Source organism: Ctenopharyngodon idella, chromosome 10 (assembly GCF_019924925.1).
Source record: "Ctenopharyngodon idella isolate HZGC_01 chromosome 10, HZGC01, whole genome shotgun sequence".
In the NCBI taxonomy this organism is placed as follows: domain Eukaryota; kingdom Metazoa; phylum Chordata; class Actinopteri; order Cypriniformes; family Xenocyprididae; genus Ctenopharyngodon; species Ctenopharyngodon idella.
In genome coordinates, this window is record NC_067229.1 from 38,176,712 (window position 1) to 38,203,573 (window position 26,862).

General features: G+C 37.6%; 1 protein-coding gene across 26 annotated transcripts in view; it reads left to right on the plus strand.

Annotated features, from left to right (window-relative positions):
• dlg2 (discs, large homolog 2 (Drosophila)) overlaps window positions 1-26,862 on the plus strand; it is a 246,565-nt gene that overhangs the window by 135,701 nt on the left and 84,002 nt on the right. For 23 of the 26 annotated variants that reach the window (XM_051909206.1, XM_051909209.1, XM_051909208.1 and 20 more), the window contains one exon: window positions 21,107-21,160. The exons of 1 other annotated variant lie outside the window; for it this stretch is intronic. In XM_051909206.1, coding sequence (XP_051765166.1) covers window positions 21,107-21,160 — 54 coding nt within the window. Of the gene's footprint in view, window positions 1-6,581; window positions 7,028-21,106; window positions 21,161-26,862 lie in introns of those variants that run through there. 2 more of the 26 variants (XM_051909226.1, XM_051909227.1) reach the window with 2 other exon arrangements.

Consider the following 26,862-nt stretch of genomic DNA (forward strand, 5'->3'; position numbering starts at 1 on the left):
CTCTCTCTCTCTCTCGCTTTCTCTGGTGGATTTAGCCTCCCTCCCAGTTTTTATTGAACCATTGAACTGGTTTCATAATTTCTGAAGTTGATTACACAGGCCTGGCTCTCGACCAGAAGCGTTCCATGCATTAGCGTTTGAAACATCCCTCACAGAAGCTGCCAGCACTCAGAGACATATTCCAGTGGAAAAGAGACTAATGAAACTAATCAATGTAAGAGCTGTCTTCTGTCTTTAAAAGGACGCCAGGGGTGTTAAAACAATTTAAGGTTGAATGTGCAGCCTGGAGCCAATGCAGTATAGACACTGTGAGAGGTTTATGTATATTAGGCTGGATTTGCACGCTTCACTCTTACCACTCTTGCAAATTGGTGTGCTATTATTTTTCGAAGACAATAAAATTGGCAAAAAGAAAATCCCACAGAGGGAAGGACCTAGCTATATCTAGGGACCAGAATATAACAGAGACTTGGGCCATTAAGTAATATCCTAGCAACCGCATAGCAACACGCTAAGGACTGCATTGTGACAGTTGTGGTGGTGAGTACTCCATAAGCACATATCTGCATTTTCTTTAGAAAACAAAGATTAGTAGATATAGATAAAGTGTACTTAAGGTACAAGTTGATAATTTGGGAGGGATATGAGGACATTAAGGCCCTGGGGAAAAGGAACAAGCCACTGAGGGTTGACAGTCTCTAAGGAGCTGAAACTGTCTTTTAGTGAACACTAATGGTGATTATTATGGTGTTGGTGGTGCTTAATGCAATGGCCATGGGCTAGGTTCAGGGAAACTCTTCTTGGATCCAACAAAAAACTCTAAAGCTCTTTCTCCAAAGTAAGTGTTGGCACTGCTTCTCTATCTGCAGAGCTAACCCCTCTGCCCCTTGCATTAAATTATAGTCACTCCCCTGTTTAACGTTCCTCTTTTTAAGATCACCCTCTGCTCCTAGGTTCCCTGCACTCCTCCATAATCCAATTAGCAAAACCCAGGAGGAAGTCCTCATAACTTCCAGGACTTCTTGTTCCAAAATTCAGTGAATTTGTGCAGTTGGTAAATCTGAGGCCAGGTCAGCGGTTTGAGCGCAGTTGGTTATTTTGGCAGACTTTAGTTCTCCTTTGAGCTTGTACACCACAAGCTCTATGTAATTATTTCTTTTCCACTGAAATGTTTTGGTCATAGATGTACTATTTAACTGAATATTTTTGCGTGCTATGTGTATAGTATATACAACTTTGAACACCTCCTATGAGCTCTTAGTTATTAGCATGTGTTAAACACCGACCAAAGTTTGTCACTTCGGTTGATGACTGTCAGACTCTGTCAAACTTTACGATAACTGCTGAGCCAAACCAGTCAAGTAAACTCGTGCACTCTCTGTAGCGCTATCATTGCCTTTAATGGGCACAAACTGAGCATGTGCTCCACTAGCAAATGGCTGTACCATCATTCCTCTCTCTCGGTTCTCAGACAGAGAGGCTGTACAGCAGTTTCATTTTTGCGGATCCTGCCACATTACTTTGCCAGTGAGTAAAATCGTTCACTTTTCACCTCAAGTAGACACTCAGAAAAAAAGCTTTCAGCAGAGCTACAGTACTTTTTCGATCCTTCATATGGCAGCAGAAAAAGGATTTTTTTTACAAAATGTGTGTGAAATCACTGTCTGTATTACTTTTAAAGTGCCAGAATCAATCTAAGGACCGAGACTGATTTTGTTGCCACATGTCCAATCTTAAAGTCTAACCACAAGCCCCACCTTGTGGTGGTAAATGTGAACTACAGCAACAGCACACGGAAGACAACCAGAAACCATGAACATTGTTTTTTGCCTTGGGCCCTATGATATTTAGTTTAGTTTAGTTTTGCTTTTTTTGTTTGTTTTGCTTTGTTTTTGCCATGACTTAGCAAACTGAGATTCCTTTTTTATGTGTTTTTTTTTTTTTCATATTAACACCATACCATCCTGCTATTGTAGTAAAATAAATGAATGCACTCTTTTATGACAGAGAAATGTTCTCAGGTATTACGTAAAGCTCTTTTAGTGGTCAATTACATTAATACCTCTAACTTTTTTCCCTCCAACAAGCCTATTAAGGACAAACTGAGGTCCACCATGTGCCTTTCAGACTGTGTTGACTTTCTCGGCATATGGTCATCCTCTCTCTGAGGTAAAGGAGAGATGGGCTCTGGACCATAATGGCTTTCACTGAAGCAATAAATGACCTGTCACACACTGACAGGACCAATCAGCTGCTTAAACTCTGCACTGCAGCGTGGGTTTTGTGTGGGGATCCTGCAGGGTTTGCAGCGTGGGAGTTCTTGTCTCTTCATATGTATGTGTGTGTTTTTACAGTTTTGGAACAGCAGAAAGAAATGGAGGGTTGATTACTGAGAGCAATGGGAAAACAGTGCAAGAGGGGAAAGGAGAGAAGAGCATTTCTCAGTTCCTGTGAGAATTAAGACACATGGTAGCCTGAGTACTTCTCTTCCACTAAGAGCTTCAAGAGGAGGGCTTTTAATTAGAACCCTGATCCCAGACACTCCCAGCGCCTGTAGTGTATATTATAGAGCGAAAGATTTCATCATTCATTGTGCCTTCTAGAACAGCTCCAGCTCCCTGAATGCCTGCATAAACAGTGTCCAAAATGAACACTTGCCAGGTGCCAAATGCAAGTCAAATTGGCTTTGGTGAGTCAGTGCTAAAATGGGAATACTTGCCATTTGGCTGTTTTTTTTTTTTTTTTACGTTAGGAACTGCGACATAGTGTTTTGAATTGAATTGTTAGAGCAATAGTCTAAACCTTGCTGAAGTAAGTGACATGCAGCATTCAAACCCAAGACATTTAAATGTCAACTAAATAAAACATCTGTTGTGATTTGTGCATCATCTAATGACCTTTATCTAGGACACAAAAAATCCTCCTGTAGAACTCCATGTGACAACACATATATGTAAGATTTTTTTCAGGTTTGTCAGAAATATACAAGGGAGAAAAACAGCGAAATATATATGGTATCATAACCAAAATAAATATACATTAAAAAAAAAAGAATATTTATTTATTTATTTTTAATTACTAAATTAATGATAATACATTTATTATTATTATTATTATTATTCATTAAATAAAATAAATAATAAAATGTAATTTATATTTTTATCAACATACAATTATGTTGTAGTAAATAGCATTTCAAGTGTATTTTATATACAATATAAATAAATCTATTTTACTACCATTTAATCAACACAATCAGCATTTTTTGGACCATTTTGATAATTTTATCTGCATTTATGTGAGTAAACTGTAAAGTGTGGGGAAATGTGTATGATCATGTGCTGGTTGCGTATGACATATCCAGCCATTTTTGAGTTAATAGTACATCCACATAGGTGCCATGTTCTCTCACCCTTGTGGGTGTAGCTGCTTGAGTGGGCACTGTGACGTGTGTGAATGTCAGGGCTGACCACCTGTCATTTGATGGTCTGTCTGGTGAAAGGTGGGAAAATTAATTTGACAGCATCTTATGACATTTTCAGCAGTATTACACAAGGGTTTATCTCGATGACGTGGTATCACAGCTTGCTGGCGCCCATGACTAGCATTTGTTACTGACACATGGCATTCAACACACATACACATACACACACACACACACACACGCATCCTGAGGCTGTCGTGATTTCAAGCATTGACAGTGATAAGTGGTGTTTGTCATCATGTTAAAAGTGTGATAGAAAACGCACAACACTTTCATTTGGGAATTGGAATTGGCTGACATTTTCTCACTGGATGCGTTAGCTACTTTTACACATTTTAAATATACATTATTCATGTATTATTCTATACTATCATTTTCATGACACAAAATGCAACTGCAAAAATAACAATTGACTATGTTAGGAATAGAATGCTAGCATCATTTTTACTGAGTACAGAGAATATACAGTACATGATACTGCCTTATATTTTTATTTTGGGTTAACTGTTTTTAAACTGTTGCATTGTTGTCATATTCCATGTGAATGGCATCCAGTTATTATCTCAGAAACAAATTTTTACAAAATTTTGCCGCTTTGAGATTCGTAGTCTGATCAAATAATGATTCAAGTCTTGATGCAGCATGTCTAAATGATGCATCATATATGACTGCAGTGGATGTTTTCAGTGAATAATGTCTGAAATTTCAGTCAAATAAAGATATTGCATGCTTCAGACTTAAAATATAGCACTAGTCATATGGACTGCTTAGTTAAAACATTTCCGTCATTTTAAAACCTTTTGAAAACTTTCTCTGTATGGAAAAAGTGTCCAGGATAATCTTTAGTGTTCTCAGAAAGAAAGTCATATGAAATGGTTTCCTAGCTCAGCTAAAACTCATTTACGCACTCCAAATCTGTATGACTTTCTTTCTAAGCATACAAAAGATTTTTGAAGCACATCCTGGCCACTCTTTTCCATGCAAAGAAAGTCAAAAGGTTTTAAAATGACAGACATTTTTGATGATATTGCTTTACCTTAAATAAATAAACATATCACATCAGTATGAGTTTGGGTGGCATTTCCTTTCCTTTCTTGTTTCTGTCAAAGCACCTCATTACATTCACATTCCGTTCAAACCCATTAGTAGAGCTTGATTCTGTTTGTGTGCCTTGCAGGTGGGATATAAAATGTCACAAGAATTTAATTGGAATGTGGGCGGAGAGAAACCTGCTTAATTGTAGGTTCGGATAAATTGAATGTTCTATAGAGATTGTTAATTATGTGAAATACTGTTTGATTAACTGGCATTTAGACACATAGAATGCCTACACAACCACACGCTCTGAACAAATCACTAAAGCCTTCATCATCAACCTTCAGTGTTTTATTCATTTATTCATTCATCTAAGCTGACTCCCAGCTGGGAGACACTATGTAAGGGAGGATTACTAAATCAGAATGAATAACCACACAGCTGAAAAACTAAATCCTAAACAAATATTAAGCACTGGTAATGCTTCTGTGAAGATAAACTGGCTTTAATTTTTACTGAGCTGTACTGTGTGCTAGTGGCCAGTAGGTGGGGATGATGTACACTGGTTGAGCGGGCAGTCAGTGCAGCACTCTGGGATTGATTCTGATGTAGCTGGATGGTTTAACTTAAGCAGTTAAGCATCAGTTGCTGAGCATAAAGCCCCTTGTTTTGATTAAATGTGACTAGGTTGGTTATAAATAGAAATCTTATTGAATTAATGAGGCTCAGTGATCCACAGGCTGTAGCTCTGCTTTTCCTTGCAGTTTTGTGTCTGCTGCTGAATTATGTATTACAAAATTTTCTTTACTTTTATTACACACTTAAAATGCAAAGAACAGCCAATCTGCAACATTAATTATTATCCCCTCTTTTGAAATGCCTACTACACAGGTTGCATGTACATTTATTAATTTATTATTTGTAAATTATTTAAAATGCCGTTTTGCCTTTTTACTATTATGTATAAATTGTTAAATGATTCTATTATTACATTATTATTATAAATAAAATAATACAAATATCAATACAAATAATATAAATATATATATATATATATACACACACACACACTCTTACTTTGCACCCATCAGTTAAATTCTTTTTAATTCAGTTTAGTTAATTAGTCCATACTTTGCTGCATACTCTGCTAGGTAATATTCCATTGTGAAGTCTGCACCAGTCGGGGCACAGAAAAAGTCTGCATTGCGGGCACAAAGGTGGTGCTCGTGAGGGCTCTTCTGAGACTAAAGTGACAAATAGGACACTCTATGGTTTTGTCAACTTCACTGATGTATAAGCAAAGGCCACAGGACCACAGGTCCACATCAAGTGTGCCATTTGGGACAGGGCCATTAATGTGCCAGTTTGCTGCGTTGCTGGGCAACCTTGAAAAGCGAAGAGTTAGGTTAATTAACTGTATTATTATCTGGTTGTTATTAAAAATAAATGTTATTATTTATCGAACATTGGTTTGTTTTATCATATTACCACTGCCTCTGCTGTATTAAAAGCAGTAAACCACTGTTACAGTGATTTTTCAGATGCTAAGGAGGATTTAGAACACATATTAGTTCAATTTGTAGTGTTTATACATTTCTGTCTTCCTTCAGGCTATGTGGCTTATATCTCTGGAGTAGCTGCAAGCTTTTCGTGTACTTTGAGCTTGCTGCAAGAGATCATTTGAATGATTTTATCATGTTGAAAAAGTGCAGCTGTCAGTAAGACATCAGTCTGTCTGATTGGGGGGTTTGGGGTCCCCAGCTGTTCAGGGTTTGATTGCTTCTGCCTTGAGCAGAGATGCTGTCAAGACACACCGCCAGCCAAATCATCAATTGACAAAGCTTCCTCACATACACACACACAAACACACTCGTCTACCTCTCTTTCTTCTCTTATTCCCTCTTGTTTTCCCTTTCTCGCCGTCTTCCTAACTAAAACATGCCTAGTGTCTACAAGTAGCCAGCTTTCTCTCTCCCTCTCTCTCTCTCTCTGACGTACACACACACACACACACACACACACACACACACACACACAGAGCCCTCTCACTGTCGAGAGCACACTGCTCAGATACCGCCCAGAGGAGTGCCGCTCACCACAGCTGCGTCCTCTGCTGCTGCCGCCCGCACCGGAACACAAACGGAGAGACAGGGAGGTGAAATACACAGGGCGAGAGGAGGAGAGGAGCGCACATTTGGCATGACAGCTTACCTGAGCAAGCAGCAGAGCTGCTGTGTGGAGATGCACGGGCGCGTGGGAGATCGCGGAGGGGGCGAGGCGCCCTGCTCTTGCAGCTGGCAGCATGAACCACAGCATGGATACAACTACCAGCCCTCGTCCTCCCCGTCCATGTCCACTCTGCCCCGTCAGAGGGCCAAACTCACGGCTTCGCGCTCCGAGAGCTCCTGGAGGAGTCCCAGCCGCGGCGCGCTCCAAGCTAAAGGGGGGAGCTGCGATCTGTGGACCGAGTGCGGCTGCCATCCGCACAGCTGGCACGAGCCGTACCAGGTAACCGGTGTCATCTGGGCTAGGTACCAGGGACGTGGGTAGTCTGATATATGGACTAGAAGTAATAGTGAGAAAAGCGAATGAAGTCAGGTTGATTTAAGTTGTTAAGGGCTTGAAAACCCTTTCTAAAATTGTTTTTCAGGACTGAAAAGTTACGGAAACTAATAAAATCTATGTATGTTAAAATTTTTGGGGTCAGTAAGATATATATATATTTTTTTCTAATTCAACAAGGATGCATTCATTTCATCAAAAGTTATAGTAAAGACATTTATAATGCTACTAAAGAATTCTATTTCTAACAAATGCTGTTCTTTTGAGCTTTCTATTAATCAAATCATTCTGGAAAAAAAATGTTTCATGGTTTCCACAAATATTAAGCAGCACAGCTGTTTTCAACATTGATAATAAGAAATGTTTCTTCAGCACCAAATCGGCATATTAGAAAGATTTCTGAAGGATCATGTAACACTGAAGACTGGAGTAATGATGCTGAAAATTCAGCTTTGCCATCACAGGAATAAATTACATTTTATAATATAATAAATATATTTGTTATTTTGATAAAATAAATGCTGTATTGTTCAGCATAGACGACAAAAACACTGTCAAAAACGCAAAAATATCTTACCGACATTTAATATTGATCCAGTAATCACAAACAACTGGAAAAGTAATGGAAATGCATTCGTTAAAGGGTGTGAACCCCTTGAATTTGTATGTTTGGAAACTGTTTAAAATGCCAGCTGGACAACTTTTGAAGGTGGTTATTGAATATTTGCTATCAAGTGGTCTTTATCATAGTGGAATGACTGTTGTATACATTGCTGTAGCCATAAGACAAAGTGTGTTCTCTTCTATACAGTAAGTGCGTATTACCCCTGAAGCCCTTGTTCTGAACTGCTTGTTTTTCTTGTTGCTGTGTGCTGATATAACTTTTTATCGCATGAACTGTTATACACAACATGGCTCTGAGATCACAAATACTAGAGCAGTGATGATAACGTAATCTGTTTGTGCATGAGAGAGAAAGATCCAGCTAAACATCCAAATCAGGCCAATGCATCACACCCCATCAGTTCACTAACACAGCTGGACGCTGCACTCTGAAGACCCTCTGTTTATGTGTGTGTGTGTGTGTGTGTGTGTGTGTGTGTGTGTGTGTTTCTTGGTATTCCCTACCAAATGTCCCTATAGGATAGTAATACCAGTAATTTTTGACCTTGTGAGGATTTTTTTTTTTTGTCCCCATGAAGGATAACAGCTTATAAATCATACTGATACTGAAGTGGTGTTTTTTTGAAAATGTAAAAATGCTAAAAGTTTTCTGTGATGGGTAGGTTTAGGGTTAGGAGATAGAATATACAGTTTGTGCAGTATGAAAATCCTTATGTCTATGGAATGTCCTCATAATGATAGGAATACCTGTATGTGTGTAAGTGTTTGTGCACTCTCCTCTTGCAGTAATGATCTGTTTAAACTCCAGGATTATCTAGTTAAGCAAAAGCGGAGCTCTCATTTGGTACTTCCTGCATTAAATCTAAAGTTATTCAGTGCATGTGACACTTATTTTGTGTTTTGTCTCAAAACCTCAATATACAGTACATAAATAGCAGTGCAGGATTGTTCTGCCTGCTGATTGGAAGATCCTCATTACATTTGTTTTGACCCATTTCTTAGTACTAGAACTGAAGAGGATGATGCAACCAATTTAGATGGATTTTAACACAAAAACATGGAGATTGGTCCAGTGATTGATAATGTGTTGGCACGGAAAGTCAAAACATCCCACCCCGTATGGCCAGATGATACGCAAAATTTGTTTCTCGGCTGGGTAAAGCAAACCACCGTCTCGCTAGTAAAGTTTTGATGGATGAGGATTGCAATCAAGGTAATGATGATTGCGGTGAAGCACTGATCGCACATTGTATTTATGCACATTTACACATTTCACTACATTCATGTTGTTTCCACACAGATTCAGAATAATGTTTTGATTTGTCATGTGTATGTTGCTGTATTTATTAATTCTGAATGGATCCGTGTATTGTAGTAGGTATATGCAGTCAGGTTAAAGCGGTTGGTTTAGGGTTTTTTGTCATCTCCTTGTGGTCCTCCCTTATGAAAAAGAAGTTTATTCAATTAGTATACTTCTTTTAAACTAAAAAAAAGAAAGTATACTTTCAGTCTACTTTTTATATACTTCTCAGAAATATACTTTATGTACTTCTAAGAAATATACTTAAAATTGCACTTAAGTATACTTGACTTATACTGACAGAAAAGTCTAAGTATATTGGCCTATACTTGGACTCAGTCTTTTAATCGAGATATACTTAAAAGTATAGTATAAAAGTACATTGTTTGAAAATATTTATTTATAAAGAAAACAGATATATTCCTAATTCTGAGTATCTGAATTTTTGTGTAGGCTAGTCCACTGGTAGTGTACATAGGACTTACTTCAAATCTACTTCACTCTTTCCTTGCCATTGACTGAATTTCAGGCTATACGCTAGGGGGCACTGTTACGCATCTTCTGAAAGAGTACAGAATCTCCGGATCAAAATGCAGGAGAAGAAGAAGCTGAAACAAGCGATAGATTACTCACGCAAATGTAAAATAAAGCGATCATCAGACATTAAACAGCATATAAATCAAAACTGCCTAACATTACTGAATGAGGACTATGAAGCTTTGGGGGTGTTTATGGACTTGATCTACTCCACCTGTGTTTGATCATCGTTCTGAATCCCATTGAGACATAGTCTTTGACAAAAATGCAATTTTATCAGCTTTTTGTTTAAAATGTTTCCTTTTTTTTCTCTCTCTTTTTTAATGAAACTTGCCCACATTTAAGTGTTGATAAAAAAGGGCTCATGAAGCTAGAATGTTTTTAAAATGGAAAGAGTTAAAAGTACAGTTAAAGGTATTTCAAGTATTAAAAAATAATACCTAAATAGGAACATAGTAGTATACTTAAAGTGCAAAAATAATATATCAAAAGTAAACTATAAGTGTGATGTCATGTTCACTTAAAGAAAACTTACAAGTATACTTGCACTAAACTAGTAGTTTACTGAAAGTATATTTCAAAGTGTACTTTCATATACTACAAATGTGCTACTAGTATTAAAATAGTAAACTACTAGTATACTTATAAGTTCACTTGTAGTACAGATGCAGTACAAATGAGAAACGTAGCTGTGAACTAGTTGTGTACTTAAAGTTTAATACTGTTACACTTATAGTACACTTAAACGTATACTTAAATTGGGCCAATTTAGTCCCAAGCGGTATTAAAATAGTACACTTACAAGTTTACTACTAGTACATTGATACTAGTATACTTACTACATAAAGTATACTTAAAAAATATACTTGAACATTACTTAAGTATACTTGATCAAATGAACTTGAAGTATACTTCTTTTTCATAAGGGCTGTTCAGTATCGCAACTTGACTTGTCTAAAATGTAAATAAGCTCTTTGCTGTTGCAGTGTACATACAGTGGGTATGGAAAGTATTCAGGCCCCCTTTAATTTTTCACTCTTTGTTATATTGCAGCCATTTGCTAAAATCATTTAAGTTCATTTTTTTTTTCCTCATTAATGTACACACAGCACCCCATATTGACAGAAAAACACAGCATTTTTGCAGATTTATTAAAAAAGAAAAACTGAAATATCACATGGTCCTAAGTATTTAGACCCTTTGCTCAGTATTTAGTAGAAGCACCCTTTTGATCTAATACAGCCATGAGTCTTTTTGGGAAAGATGCAACAAGTTTTTCACACCTGGATTTGGGGATCCTCTGCCATTCCTCCTTGCAGATCCTGTCAGGTTGGATGGTAAACGTTGGTGGACAGCCATTTTTAGGTCTCTCCAGAGATGCTCAATTGGGTTTAAGTCAGGGCTCTGGCTGGGCCATTCAAGAACAGTCACGGAGTTGTTGTGAAGCCACTCCTTCGTTATTTTAGCTGTGTGCTTAGGGTCATTGTCTTGTTGGAAGGTAAACCTTCGGCCCAGTCTGAGGTCCTGAGCACTCTGGAGAAGGTTTTCGTCCAGGATATCCCTGTACTTGGCCGCATTCATCTTTCCCTCGATTGCAACCAGTCGTCCTGTCCCTGCAGCTGAAAAACACCCCCACAGCATGATGCTGCCACCACCATGCTTCACTGTTGGGACTGTATTGGACAGGTGATGAGCAGTGCCTGGTTTTCTCCACACATACCGCTTAGAATTAAGGCCAAAAAGTTCTATCTTGGTCTCATCAGACCAGAGAATCTTATTTCTCACCATCTTGGAGTCCTTCAGGTGTTTTTTTGTGTGTCTTGCACTGAGGAGAGGCTTCCGTCGGGCCACTCTGCCATAAAGCCCCGACTGGTGGAGGGCTGCAGTGATGGTTGACTTTCTACAACTTTCTCCCATCTCCCGACTGCATCTCTGGAGCTCAGCCACAGTGATCTTTGGGTTCTTCTTTACCTCTCTCACCAAGGCTCTTCTCCCCCGATAGCTCAGTTTGGCCAGACGACCAGCTCTAGGAAGGGTTCTGGTCATCCCAAATGTCTTCCATTTAAGGATTATGGAGGCCACTGTGCTCTTAGGAACCTTAAGTGCAGCAGAATTTTTTTTGTAACCTTGGCCAGATCTGGACCTTGCCACAATTCTGTCTCTGAGCTCTTCAGGCAGTTCCTTTGACCTCGTGATTCTCATTTGCTCTGACATGCACTGTGAGCTGTAAGGTCTTATATAGACAGGTGTGTGGCTTTCCTAATCAAGTCCAATCAGTATAATCAAACACAGCTGGACTCAAATGAAGGTGTAGAACCATCTCAAGGATGATCAGAAGAAATGGACAGCAGTTAAATATATGAGTGTCACAGCAAAGGGTCTGAATACTTAGGACCATGTGATATTTCAGTTTTTCTTTTTTAATAAATCTGCAAAAATGTCAACAATTCAGTGTTTTTCTGTCAATATGGGGTGCTGTGTGTACATTGAGGAAAAAAAATGAACTTAAATGATTTTAGCAAATGGCTGCAATATAACAAAGAGTGAAAAATGTAAGGGGGTCTGAATACTTTCCGTACCCACTGTATACTATACACTGTGAATTGTGAACTGTGAACTTAAGACACTTAAATTTACCTTGAAAAAAGCTTGCATAACATTTAGATTTCCATCGCAGGTTTGGTCTTAAATCTCATATAAGGTGGTATTAAAAAAGGTCTTAAGTCTTAAATTTAACTTGTTTATATCTGTAGAGTAGACACCCTGTGTGATGTATAGGGCTACGGGGACGCTGTGTGTGCAGGCTGGGAGTGGTTTTCAATCAACTGTTGACCGGACATGGTTAGACCTCTCTCTGATCATCTTTCCGTTCAGAGAAAGTCACCAAGAAACACTTTTAACCACTACTTTTACTATAGGACCAGAAAATTATTTTGTGTGCATGTTTGTGTGTTTACCAGCACACAGTAATTTGTATATTAATATTTAAGAATGAAAAAAAAGACCCATACATAAATGCCATTTTTTTCCCTCTCAGCATACATGTAATTTAATTGCAATAAATTTGATTAATTCATAAGAATGTAAAATTTTTTTAATTATTTTTATATAATTAAATTAGAAAATTAAAAATTATGCTTCAGGGTCAGTAAATTTTTTTAAATGTTTTTGAAGTCTCTCATGCTTACCAAGGCTGTTTTGATTTCAAGTTGAATATATTTTAAAATGTAATTTATTCTTATGATGGCAAAGCTAAATTTTTAGCATCATTACTCCAGTCTTCAGTGTCACATGATCCTTCAGAAATCATTCTAATATACTGATTTGGTTCTCAAGTAACATTTCTTATTATTATCAGTGTTGAAAACTGTTGTGCTGCTTCATGTTGTTGTGTTTTTTTTTTTTTTTTTTTTTTTTTTCAGATTTAGTGATGAATAGAAATCATTTATATGAAATAGAAATCTTTTATAACATTATACATGTCTTTACTGTCAATTTTAAACAATTCCATACATCCTTGCTGAATAAAAATATTAATAATTTCTTGAAAAAAATAAAATTGTATGGATTCCAAACTGTTGGATGGTAGCATAACTATTAATTTAATTTTTTTTAATTTAGTAAGTAATTTATAAAAAAAAAAAAAAAAAAATTGAATCATTAACTTGAAACCCCTAATATATGCATTGATGTGTTTATATGGGGTCCCTCTAGTCTCCTGCTTTTCGATGCTGCTTTGGTGTCTCTGTGGTTTTCAGCTCTTTTAAGACTGTTGTTGTTGACTTTTTCTTCTTGTGCATTATTGACGGTGGTGTGGTAGCTCTATGTATAGTTTCTGTGGCCTGAATTATTGAGAGCGGTAAAGTGGGACAAGAGCAGAGTCTCTGAACGCCTTTGCAGGACCTCTCTGAGCAGCACATCACACATCTGCAGACCAATCATTATTTATCATCATCTTTAACATTTGGTTAAGCAAAAAGCCAACCACTAGTTAGTGTAATTTGCAGTTGTTTGCTCTTCTGCAAAATTCAAATACCCTTTGCCGTTTTCCAAGGGCAAAATGATCAGTATGCTGTATAATGAATCTTCATTCAGTTGTATTTTTAAATGCTCATGACTGGTCTCTTTGTTTAACTAAAGGGTATTTTTCATCTGGTAATTTGATATACCGGAAATCAAATTAGGAATGTCTGATGAGTAGTTTAATTGAAGTTTACATTCATCCCTCTTGCGATTTAATTCACTGAGATACAGTTCTCACAGCTAAGGTGAAATACTATCACTCATAAGGACAACCGTAATTATTCCATTGTGCTTATTAACACACAATTAACCTTGGTGTCGATAGGGTCCCTAGGTACGCCACACTGTATTAATCATGTTTTGCCTGAGTAGCAATGCACTTCACACCCATTTTTGAGGTGATAAGACTTTCTGTTCAGTGGTCTGGATCTCATAAACATCTGTGCCACAACACAATGTTAAACACTCCTCAAAAGACCTGCACTAGCTGAAAAAGTATTCCAGAAGTCTGACGTGATGTTTTAAGTTACATAAAGTGGCATAAACTCTGAGTTTAAACCTGAGTACTTTCTTGATCTTGTATTACCTGCCCTAAAATGCTGATACGCTGAAAACAGACACTTCTGCGTACCAAGACTTTTCCCAACTCTGCAGAGGCATGAAGATGCTTAAAGCAGAAAGTCTGCCCCAGTTTGGCTCCACAATAAGCCCTTAAGATGTTTGTGTTCGTGCTCTCTTTACCAAACACTGCAGAGCTGGTCTGCCCTATGCCACACACACACACACATTTTTCATACTAAACTTGGATTCAGACACAGCAACTTATCTATTTCTTGCATCTTTAGCCTTAAAAATACTATGGTATACTATGATATGCTGTTCCATTCCATAGCATGCCATGCCATTTTTAACACACACAAATCTTTTTTTTATCCCCTAATGTTTATTGAGAGCTGTGTGTGAAGTTGATTATGTAATGCCATAACCTCTGTGCTGGGCTGGGCCACGTGAGCGCTGGCTGAAAGAGGCCGGTCGTGCTCTGTATCCATGTGTTTGCGAGCACTTACAGACAGATAATGCTGGAAACAGACAGCGTCCACTTCCGTCGATTGTGAGTGAATTAATGAACACATCAACAAAGAGTCTGTGTGCCCATTGAAAAGCTTTTTCTACCAAGATTTATTCAAATCTGTCTGTTTTGCCCAGCCAGGGTTTTAACGAAGTGCTAGCTATTTTGCAGTGCGCGTTTACATCGAGAGTAGATGCTGTCTGTGTACGTTTGGCACTGGTGCCCTTCTTCTGTTGTCTTTTGTCTCATCAGTGTCCTACAGTCTAGACTTCATTAGCACTAGAATTGACATGAAGAGACGTGTTAGGCCAGCAACCCACTGCCCCTGCTGCCGATAAAGCTGCATGCACAAATAAATTCCCTCAATGGCTTGAGAAACTTCCATATAGAAGGTTCTGTATCACATTTAGCTGTCATGACTGCGTTCTCTATTCCTCAAACAGCAATTTTGCATGCACAACACCTCAGATAAAGCATTGCAATTTCGGTTATTGCAGGTAAATGTGGCCCAAATCTGATTTTTTTTTGCCCACATGTGACACATATCTGTTTTCCCCATTACATTGCGAACAGAACAAATCATATGGAATCTGATCTTTTCAATTCCGATTTGTACCACTTCCATATGTGGTACTAAATCCGATACAGGTCTGATTTGTAATGTGACCACAGTGTGAACAGTCATATCGGAATTCATGCGATTTTTACATCACTCGAGATCAACATTAGTCACGATTCTGCGCTCATGGGAGTCTGTTCAAAGATTTTACATACCCAATTTTATCAAGACTGTTGCGAAAGGTAGTCAGTAGAAGTGCAGTGATGTGTCAGAACTCGTAAGTATTACAGAGACAGCTCTATAATACAAGCAAAACATGAGGGCTCGTATCATAAAAGTTTCAAAATTCTGCTCTCTTTTGTCACATCATTGTCTTTATTTTTCACATTGAAGCTTCCGCTTCCGCTGCAGATCACTTACTTTAATGCCCTCCTTGTTTACTTCTGTATGACAGCGCACTGTGTGTGTTGCTAAGTCCACGGTTTTCCCTCAGAATTGGGTTACTGTTTCACTGTTGCCGCGGGTTGTTTTGCAACTCCATGGGTTGGAGTTGTTGCACTAATGTGATATTTAACCGTCGGAACACGATTTTTACCCGGATACCCCACGGGACACGATTGGGCTAGTTTTGGACTATTTTTGAGAAGCAATTGAGTGGATTTTGTGGTAAAAACCTGGCAACCCCGTTTGTATCGTTCTTTTGCGCATGCAGGTCTGGAGATCTGATATTGGCCACATTTAAAACAACAATGTGAACAGCTATTAAAAAAAAATAAATCAGATCAGAACAAAAATCGAAATTGAGCATTAAGGCTCGCAGTGTGAACGTAGCCTAAGTGTTAGGTGGAAATATCCAAGGGTTTACAGTTTGTATATTTCAGCCCTCACTGTCTTATTTCACACAAGCTACATTCCCTAACAAAAGAAAAATAGATTACCATGTTTGTGGTTTGTCTGTGTATTTATTTATTTATTTATTTTTGACATAGTAGTACCACTATGGTAATACTATGTTGTTTGATACTATGGTGTATATGCACACTACCTTTCAGAAGTTTGTGGTCGGTAAGATTTTTTTAAAATCTGTTTTTGAAAGAAGTCTCTTATGCTCACTAAGGCTTCATCTATTTGATCAAAAATACAGTAAAACAGTAATCTAAAATATCGCTGTTTAAAATAACTTTCTATTTCTATTTATTTATTTAAGTCCCATGAAAATACGGTCTGATATCCTCACTGTACAATGATACCTCCACAGTGCTCTTTTGTATTGATTACTTTGTGAAAGAACAAATAACTAATAAATCAGATAACCTTAAATTACTCTGAACCACATTTAGTTTCAGTATGAGGTCATCAAATACACCAAAGCCACATAAAGACAAAATGACTCAGCAATTCTTGCTGTTGTCTTTGATCTTCAGTGTTAATTATTCAAGGTACCCAAATTAAATTTCGGATGTGCTGGTATTATATTAATCTCTGTAGAAAAGTTATAGACACCCACATCCACAGAGTTAATATTATACTATCAGACAGAGTGCTGATGAACTGGTGGATATCTGGTGTTAATCTAAAATAAATCTGCATATCATTTGCATATTGATGAATGCAGTCATATTTATTTATTGTACCACCTGGTGGGAGCATGTAGTGTTTTAACAGTGACGGGTTCAAATTAAAACTGGGCTTTGGTATTATAGAGCTCAGAATATCAACATGATATTCAAGATCTTTTAATAAAAATTGAAATCTGCAATATGCAAAAGCTGTCTTCACGCTTATGACTAGTAGTTTAGAAATGTCATCCTAGTTGAAAATTGGAGTCATCTTTCTGAGTGGATGTGTCTCAGGGGACGGCCTGTTTATGACTCACTATCTGAAATGGCCAATATTGCTCTTTGTCATTCAGGGACATATTAAACTTAGCTTTTGCTCATTTACGTTCTGTTTGCTTTTTATTTCCGACCATTAAACTGTCATATTTTGAGATAACGCTGCAATTATCTTTTAATCTCTTTAATGTTTGTCTGCCATGCCGTGATGGACCTCATCAGTACATAATAGCTCCAGCTAGATGGCACATTTCTGTTGTTGATCCCGCCTTGTCATTTATCAAAAAAAAAAAAGTGGGAGATGCTTGCAGAATATACTTAACCCTATAAATCTATTTGATATGCAAATTTCTAAGGCTTCTAAATTATCAACGTGATGAAACTTTGCTGAAAACCCATTGTCTGATTGATAGTTTATACTTTCTTAGCAAGTAAAAGGGCTTTTAGTATCATACTTAAAAATGTCCAATTTCAATTCGTACACGTCTTTTTGTAGTGAAAACTTTATTGATTTTTACAAAGTAACTGTAAGAATCAGTTTTATATTGTTAGAAATATTTCAAGATGAACACTTACTGGACTCAGCTTACTGTAGGTTTACTTGATTATACATACATTATTTTTAGAGAAAAAAAAAAAAACATGTTGAAATGTGAGTATCAAATATGTGACCCAGGATCACAAAACCAGTCATAAGTCGCACGGGTATATTTGTAGCAATAGCCAACAAATAAATTTGCAAAACAAAAAAATAAAATTATCGATTTTTCTTTTATGCCAAAAATCATTAGGATATTAAGTAAAGATCATGTTCTTTGAAGATATTTTGTACATTTCCTACCCTAAATATATCAAAAAATTATTTTTGTGAGTGGATATGCATTGCTAAGGACTTCATTTGGACAACTTTAAAGGCAATTTTCTCAATATTTTGATTTTTTGCACCCTCAGATTCCAGATTTTCAAATAGTTGCATCTCGGCCAAATATTGTATTATCCTAACAAACCATATATCAATGTAAAGCTTATTTATTCAGGTTTAGTGATGTATAAATCTCAATTTCAAAAAATTGACCCTTATTACTGGTTTTGTGGTCCAGGGTCACATATGATACATGCTTACATATGATACATGCTTGTGAGGAACGTTTATTTGTATGTTTTGCCCCCACAATGAAAACTACAGAACTTTGTTCATAAAACTAAGCATTTAAATATCATCTTACTAAGACATTATTGAGAGATATAGAATGTCAACTGATATTTATGTGCATTTATGTAAGTATTCTGTGATACTGTTTTAAAATCTCACTGATTTGCGTTATAAGCTATCAAAATTCCATCTTTTTGGCCATATGAATTTTAGCAGCTGCACTAAATTTCATGGTATTTTTGCTCAGTTTGGGTCTCTGAATAAAACTGATATATTTCAGACTATTTCATGATTCACAGGGTTAAAAACAAAGACATTGTTAAGTGTGAACTCAAGCTGACTTTGTCTTTCAAACCTCGGTGGCAAAGCTGGAGCTTTTAATGAGGTTTTTCCTTTCTGTGCTTTCCAACACATCTCTCTGGTTCTCCGGTCCCTCAGTGATTGAGGCTGTAGCTCTCAAGGCAGGAGATGTATTAATGTAATTAGAGGCAGTGCGCAGTAAGCAGGGACAGCCTCAATCTCTGCTGCCGATCGATCTTTAGTCGCCGCTACAGGCCGGCTGTATCTCTCTGGGGATTTGTGTAGTAGGACATCTCTGAATGCTAATGCGTCTGTGATAAGCCTCCAGCTGAACGAGTTTGTGGAGTGTGCTAGCCCACCTTTCATTATTGCTAAAGGTGGTGTGCCTCTAGTGGTAACAAATAGAATTACAAAAATAATGACTGTTTTCAATCAGGTTTCCTAAACACAGGTCTGCCATTGGTCAGAAAAACAGATAAAAATTCAAACAAATTCAGAAAAACAGATACAAACCCCAACCCAAATTCAAGCCATTGGTTGAGCAAGTGTTGCTGTGATGGGCTGGTTGGGATTCTCCAACAACAGAGCAATGTTTTTATAGTGCCATTGAGCTAGTGTTTACTTGCTTCGATTTACAAATGGCTGTTGTTTAGCCTAATACGAAGTTGTGAAATGTGTTTGACATCAGTGGAAGCGAGAACAGCCAACACAGATGCTAAACATCTATTAGACATGTTGAACTGTGGGACTAATGCAAATGATGCTGGTTTGAGTGCTTCCCGAAACTATTACCCCACTCATTCCTCAGTAATTTTGTCACTAAATAAAAAAGTAAATAAATAACCTCTAAAAGAAAATAAAACAAAGAAAATTAAAAAGACGTTTAGTCATGCAGGCAAAACATATGGCATGAACTGCAGCATCAGATATGCAGTATTAGCTTTTGTTAAACTCAAACTAACTATTTATTCTATTTAAAGTGCTCAGTTGAAGGACGTTGATTTCCCAACCCCACCTCTTAGTGAACGAAAGAGAAAATGTGTGTCAGAATCTAGTCACGATGGGATTTACATGCAGGTTTCACAAAACATTTTTAGATTTTTCAATATTTTTTAAATGTGTTTCAAACAAGTCTCTTCTGCTCACCAAGGCTGCATTTATCTGATCAAAAATACAGCAAGAAAAAATGGCCAACTGTTTTCTGTTTAAATATATTTTAAAATCTAATTTATTCCTGTGATGCAAAGCTGAATTTTCAGCATCATTGCTCCAGTATTCAGTGTCACATGATCCTTTAGAAATCATTCTAATATGCTGATTTGCTGCTCAAGAAACATTTCTTATTATTTTCAGTGTTGAAAACAGTTGTGCTGCTTAATATTTTTGTGGAAATGTTGATACTTTTTTTTCTAGGATTTTTTTGATGTATAGACAGTTTAAAAGAACATATTTTGTAACATTATAAATGGCTTTACTGTCACTTTTTGCTTATTTAAATCATTCTTGCTGAATAAAAGTATTAATCTCTTTAAAAGACTTTTGAATGGCAATATACTGATATTCCATCATATTCAGTGTAATACTTTGGATTATCACTCAGAACAATTACACTTCATGAGGACGTTTATCTAAATGAAAGTTGTCCTGCTGTTTACCTAGTAGTAACTGGGATTAAGCCTTTTAAGTGATTTATTTTAGTTATATTTGTGAGTTTGATTCATATTTGAGCTGTTAACGTTCACATCTAAGATGAGATATTAACATCAGTGTGTTTGTTTGTGTATGGATGCAGGGATGAGGTCATATAAGGCCAGTGGCACTGGTCCAACCAAATTGATTGCAGATTCAAATACAAATAGTTTGGAAATAAAAACTGCATAATCATATCTGCATACAGTATCATCATATTTCTTCATATGGTTTAAAAATGTATTTGTGAGGTGTTGTGGTCCGCAGTAATTCACATGATTTATTCCTGCCTCTGGGACCTCAGACATCATTATTTAAGGCAAATTAGCCTAACTGTGCAGTTATTGTTATTGTACAGTGAATTGTGGTACATTATGCTGTGTAAAATGAGCAAATCTTTTCTAATAAAGGCTAATGAAGGGGTTACACTTCACAACGCTAAATGAAATTAGAGAGAAGGCACAGAATAGAGGTCCACCCACTAAGATTTCTGGCCTCAGTGCTGTGTGGGAGAGATTAATTGACTTTGTGTTGTCATCAGAAACTAACTACACAGCACCAGAGAGAGCGAGAAACATAAACAATTTCAACATTCATGTCATACAATTTTTTTTCCAAGCAATGATCATACTCTAAGTGATGCCATGTTTTTTCATAATTCATCCAACTGTGTGTGTGTGTGTGTGTGTGTGTGTGTGTGTGTGTGTAAATATGTTGTTCCAGTACAGTGGGTGTTGCTGTCGACTGTTGTTTTTAAGTTGTGCTCTTCATCATGGCATCTGTGAGCTCAGCGGTGCCCATCATTCTCTGCTGTATCCCTTAAAAACTAGGCCAGTTCATGCATCTCCAATCCACTCTGATCTTTATCTTTCTCTCTCTCTCTTTCTGTTTTCCTCTCCATCCATCTCTCTTTCCCTCCCTTTCTCTTTTTCACAGGCAAGTCCTGCCCCAATTATTGTCAACACGGACACTTTGGAATCTGTACCATACGTGAGTTTTGATTTTTCATTTATTTACTGCATGTTCATGACATTATGCACAGCCGTGACATTGCCTATCACCCACTTAATGAGTTCAGTGCCCACGCAGAGTGAGTGGCGAATAGGTTTGACATCCTTTTTTTTTTTTTTTTTTGCTTTTCATGAATTTAGTGTCATTTATCACTCTTCACACTGTGCAAATAAGATCAACATATTCAGTGATTGATGACTTTTCATAAATAAACCAGATAAGGAGGCCAGCGATTAGCTGTGGATTTAGATTAGCACAGGCTTTTCTTTTATGGGATTGAAATATTAATGTTCAGAGTCAACTGCATTTTGGGTGGGATGTATGAGAGAGATTTGATGAATGGTTTAAAACAGGTCTTGGATCAAATAAACAGTTGGTTTGGAGTAATGGTTATCAAACAGGGAGCCAGGGCCGACTAGGGGGCCTCAGGATGACTTAAAATGAATAAAATTACAATAATTTACCTCAAAATTAAAATGCTAAAAAACAAAAAATCAGGATATAAACTGAATCATATTTCTGTTAGGATTTTTGTTTTTTGTTATATGTCTGTTCTTGAAACTTCTAAAAAATAATGAAGTTTTGATGAAATGTGGTTAATTAATTAAATCTATCGACACTCCCAGTTTGAAAATAAGCAGCGTTTTCATAATTGCAGCAGAAATACTGGAAATATATAGTCTATAGGGAGGGGGGTATAGGTGTTGTGCTCTCACTCGAAGAGGGAAATTGCAATTTGGTGCAGTGATATTTATATGGCCAGAAAGTAAGATGAAATTCTGATACTTGCATAAATGCATATAAATATCAATAATCACTCTATATCTCCCAATAATATGTCTTTGTAAGATGATATTTAAATGCTTAGTTTTATGATCAAAAACTTTTTACTGTAGTTTTTGCTGTGGGAAAAGCGTATAATACAATGTAATGCAATGATGATTGTGAGTTGAACATTCCTCAAAAGACTGATGTATCGTATTTGGTATCATATTTGGTAAAATTGTTTCTAAACCTTTTTTTTTTCAGTGTATGTAGGCAGCAAGACAGTTAGTTAGCTTTTTATTTTGAATCACAACTAAAGAGGTAGATAAATGCAGGAGGAAACATCATGAATTGAGCACATGACAGAACAGGTGATGGGATTGAATGAAAGAACACAGAGGGGGAAAGCAGTGTTGAATCAGACACTAACACAGAGCGATAAGTGCTCAGCACGAAGCCCAAAGAGCGCGCGCACACAAACATGTTAACAACTCCGCTTGACCTTCAATCTGTTGAGGAAGGTTTTGTCTGTCTCCTGCAAACTCCAAAATAATAGTCTGTGTTTTTTCCTGTTATTGCAATGATGTAATTTAACCATGTCCAGAAACAGCCAGCCATTTATGAATAACCTAAAACACTCTTTTTGTTCTGCTTCACCATATTTGTTCAGCCCTTAGAAAAGATAAATCACAAATAAGACCTCTTTAACCACTCAATTGTTTCTCCTAAACGACACTGAGATTAAATGGAGGTTAAAAAGAATCTCTTCCTCCATTACATCAGAATGATGTAATGAGAAATATCCCACTATTCTTGCTCTGTTTCATTAAAAGATTCTCCTCCATTCCACATGCCTCTTGCGCACACCCTTCACGTCCACCGAGGATAATTTCATTTGAATCTCGTTTCTCTGCCTGCATCTCAGTGATGAAATATTAATATCGTGGCATATCCAGATGACCGTGGATGTGCTGTGTTTTAGTCAAAGCGCCGTACTTCCATCAACAATACGAGATCAACCATGACATCCAGAACCCAGCAACACGCTTAATGCTGTTAAGACAGTTTAATTGCTTTTTCCCCCTTTTTTCCTGCTGTTCTCAATTGAAAGCCTACTGTGGACTTGTGTTGGAGTACGTGTGAGATTATGATGATTATGAGCTGCTTTAAGCACCAATCTGTCTTTGATAGAACTTCTAATATCCTAATACAAGTGAACAAGCAAGTGAAGATGGAGTTCTGGGAAAAGAAAACACTATGATGGATTGCTCCAGTAAAGCAGGTGTTCACTCTGAGTTTAGCCTATAAACACACTCTGTGTATGTGTGTGTGTTCTGTGCTCCCAAAATGCAAATCTTCAAAGTAGAATAGATTCACTGACCCTTTTTTCTTTGAGAACTTAAGAAAAGTCATTACTACAATATTATGGGTGCTGTAAACTTAAAATGTTTGATATGGTGGCACTGGGATTTAACGTATGCTGTGTTTTAGATTTACACACATAATCTTTGAATTATCTGAGTTGTGGGAGGGGTAGACAAAACTAGTGTTAAAATGTATTGCTTTGATTAGAAATATTGGAGGCCTGCGTGATCCATCCATCACAATTTCATGGCAATTCATAACTAATCTTACGTTTTGGCGAATTGGTGGCTAATTTGTATGAATTTGTACAATTGCAGTCGTATATTGTATGATCTGCTTACGCCCCAGTGATGGTTATGTTTAGGGATGGGGTTGGGGTGGACCCTCATTTTTTTCAAAAAATTATACATTTTTGTATGATTCACATCTTATATATTCATACGAAATTGCCACCTCGTAAAATAGCTACATTTTATTGTGAGATTAGGTTGATCCATTGGATTGAGTCGCCATTGAGGAGATAAAAAGACTCCATACTTCCCCAGAGAAAAAAGAAAGGTGTGCCGCAGTAAACCCAGCGGGAAAGGACCGAATCAAGCTCATTATGCATTTATTCATGGGATACATTTATCCTGCGCACACACATTCAGTCACCCAGTACAGTGTCATCTGTTCACTTTATTAAAAGGAACCTCAGTTGCTTTAGTGTGCAGATTTGCCTCGGGTTGAATGCTACGTGAGCTTTGTGCTGTTTATCAAGGAAGTGTCAAGGCTAGTTGAAAAATCAAGCTTAAAAGACAGATTTTTCTTAGGAGTCATGAAAGAAATGTCACTTTTATGTGTTGATACTTCTGAAAGATGTTGAAGAAAAGCAAGAGTGTCTGAAGCTGCCAGACATTATATATAAAAGAGAGCAGTAGACCTTAGTCAGAGATGATGAAATATTTAATTTGATGTGAACAAAACATTCAGTAGGCTATGTTTTAATGCTGGATGTCTTTCCAAAAACTTTTAATTGTGAAAATTAGGTATGATGTAGACCAGGGCTCTTCAACTAATGGCCCGTGGGCCAAATCCGGCCCGCCAATCATCTTCATCCGGCCCAAGGGCACCCCAACCTCCCCCCTCCCCTTTTCCTGGCGGTGCGGCTAAATTTGGTTAGATACGTGGCCGCAGTGGCGCCTGCAGCTGTACAGCTGTATACGCACTGTTCGTACCATGCACGCTTCTCCGACTGACCTGAGAAACGCTTTCCGTGCAAATATTTCAGAGTATGTGTGTCCCATATTTCTGTTGACTGAACCAGCGATACCAATCATTCTTGAATTAATCATTCTTTTGGCTCAATTCTTTCTTTTCCATGAATTGGCCAAATGCGCTTGCATAACGATCTGAAACGATTTGGATTTGTTCGGACCGCTCTGTCACTGAATCATCTGAAGTTGTTTCTCGGCCAGTAACAACAAATACAGAACAAAAAGCGCTGTTTTCATGTGTTTCACTAGTTTACTTTGAACTACGCAGCACGGCCCAGTGGATAACAGAACGAAGTGAGAAGTCCAGTGAGAAGCGTTTCGATTCGACACACACCTCTCGGTTACAAACCACAATTCACTTGATGATTAAACTACTTTTAAATCGGATGAAAGAGCCTCAACATTCCTAACAAAACTGATGAGGAAAACAGGAGAAACGTGCCATGAATGAAGTTAGAAGACTTTTAAATCCCAAAATCACCACCCGTACAAACATTTACCATGAATGAACTGTAATAATTTACCATGGTTTGTGGAATATTTGTGTTTTTAAATCACCCATCACTAGATATTGTTGAATAAAGTCATTATTTTGTTTTTTTGGCACACAAAGAGTATTCTCATCGCTTCATAACATAAGGTTGAACCACTGTAGTCACATGAACTGTTTTAAGCCCGGGATACACTGCACGATTTTAGCAATCCTATAAGATCATTACTTTGCCAAAATCATGCAGTGTATCCCGGGCTTTAAATATGTCTTTAGTACCTTTCTGGGCATTTGAAAATGTGAATTATCTTGCAGTCAATAGAGGCCGTACTGAGCCATCGTATTTTATCAAAAACATCTTAATTTGTGTTCCGAAGATGAACGAAGGTCTTAGGGGTGTGGAACGATATGATGGTGAGTAATTAATAACAGAATTTTTATTTTTTGGTGAACTAACCCTTTAAACTCTATTAAAAGATCAGTCTTTTCTGTAGTTCCATGATGATTAGGATGCTGCCTTAGAAAGTGCAGTAACTGTCTATGTAGGCAATAGACGAAAAGGCAGCTCGCTAATTTTGACACATATACTACATTTTACCGGCTGTTGCCTAGTTTAAGACCTGGTGAGAAATCTGGTTAGGTACTGTTAATTATGAAGCCTCCTCTGTGCTCACTTTGTAACTGTAGTGGGAACAGAGCTCAGTTAGAATTAGTGCTAAAGTTAATCAAGGGGGGCGACAGGATTAATACAGCATTATTGAGAGCGTGCTCAGTCTGTGGAGCTGTTAAATAACATCCGCCTAGCTTCAGCAAAATGACCCCTTCTGCCTACTTTTAACAGCATCTTTGTTTCCATTAGCTGTCAGGAATAACTGTGGTTAGTTCATAGTGCTAATTAGTCCACGTGGGTGTGTATTGAGGAAACCGAGTCCTATTATGTCGCAGCCTGAGGGATATTTCGTGTTTAATCACCACGATGGGCGTAAAAAAAATATGCCATCCCATCAGCCAGAGCTCTAAAGGGAAAGCTTCTGCTTGAAAGTGCCCTGTTCCTGCATTGTAGTCAAACAGTCGTCATGGAAACATGACCCGCTCTGTGTCGTTTGCACAAGCTGTGTGGATGAACGCATTCAAGCGCGTCGTACACTCGTGAGTTTGTGTGTTGCCACATTTGCAGTGACTCACCAGTTTAATGTGAGCTTTTACGCCCCGGATGCTGCGTGAACTCCCCTCCCACCGTCCCCCACTGCAGCTGCACTCTCCCTCGGTCCCCAGCGTCTCACATTTGCAACACCATGCGGCTCAGAATGCTAATGCCACTCAAAACCCAGTAATTGGGTCATTTCATCAGGGGTAGGATGGAAAAGCCATGTTTGTCTTGACCTAAAGAAAAGTTCTCCAAACTTAATGACCAAATGAAGTGCGTATGATTATCGGTGTCTTAAGTCGGCTGATAAGGGGTGTTGTTCTGTCCTGATGAACGCTGCTGTTGATAATGATCTCATTTACTCAGTCTTATTGGTTTCTCATGCATATCTATCAATTATCACATCCATCAATTATCTCCCTGATTGTGTTTGTAGCTATTCCGCTCCGTGCGCTATGAGAGCGGTGGATGCAGGGTGTTCTGAAGAGCTCTCACTGATGAAACTGTGGAGAAGCGACTCTGCTACCGCTGCTCTGATTAGTTAGCATCAAACAGAGGCACTTGTGTGCACAGGGAATAAATAACATTCTGGCTCTGACAATAAACAAAATGATGTGATATGTGATGTGAAAAGAGAGAAGAGCAAGCTTGGCAAAAG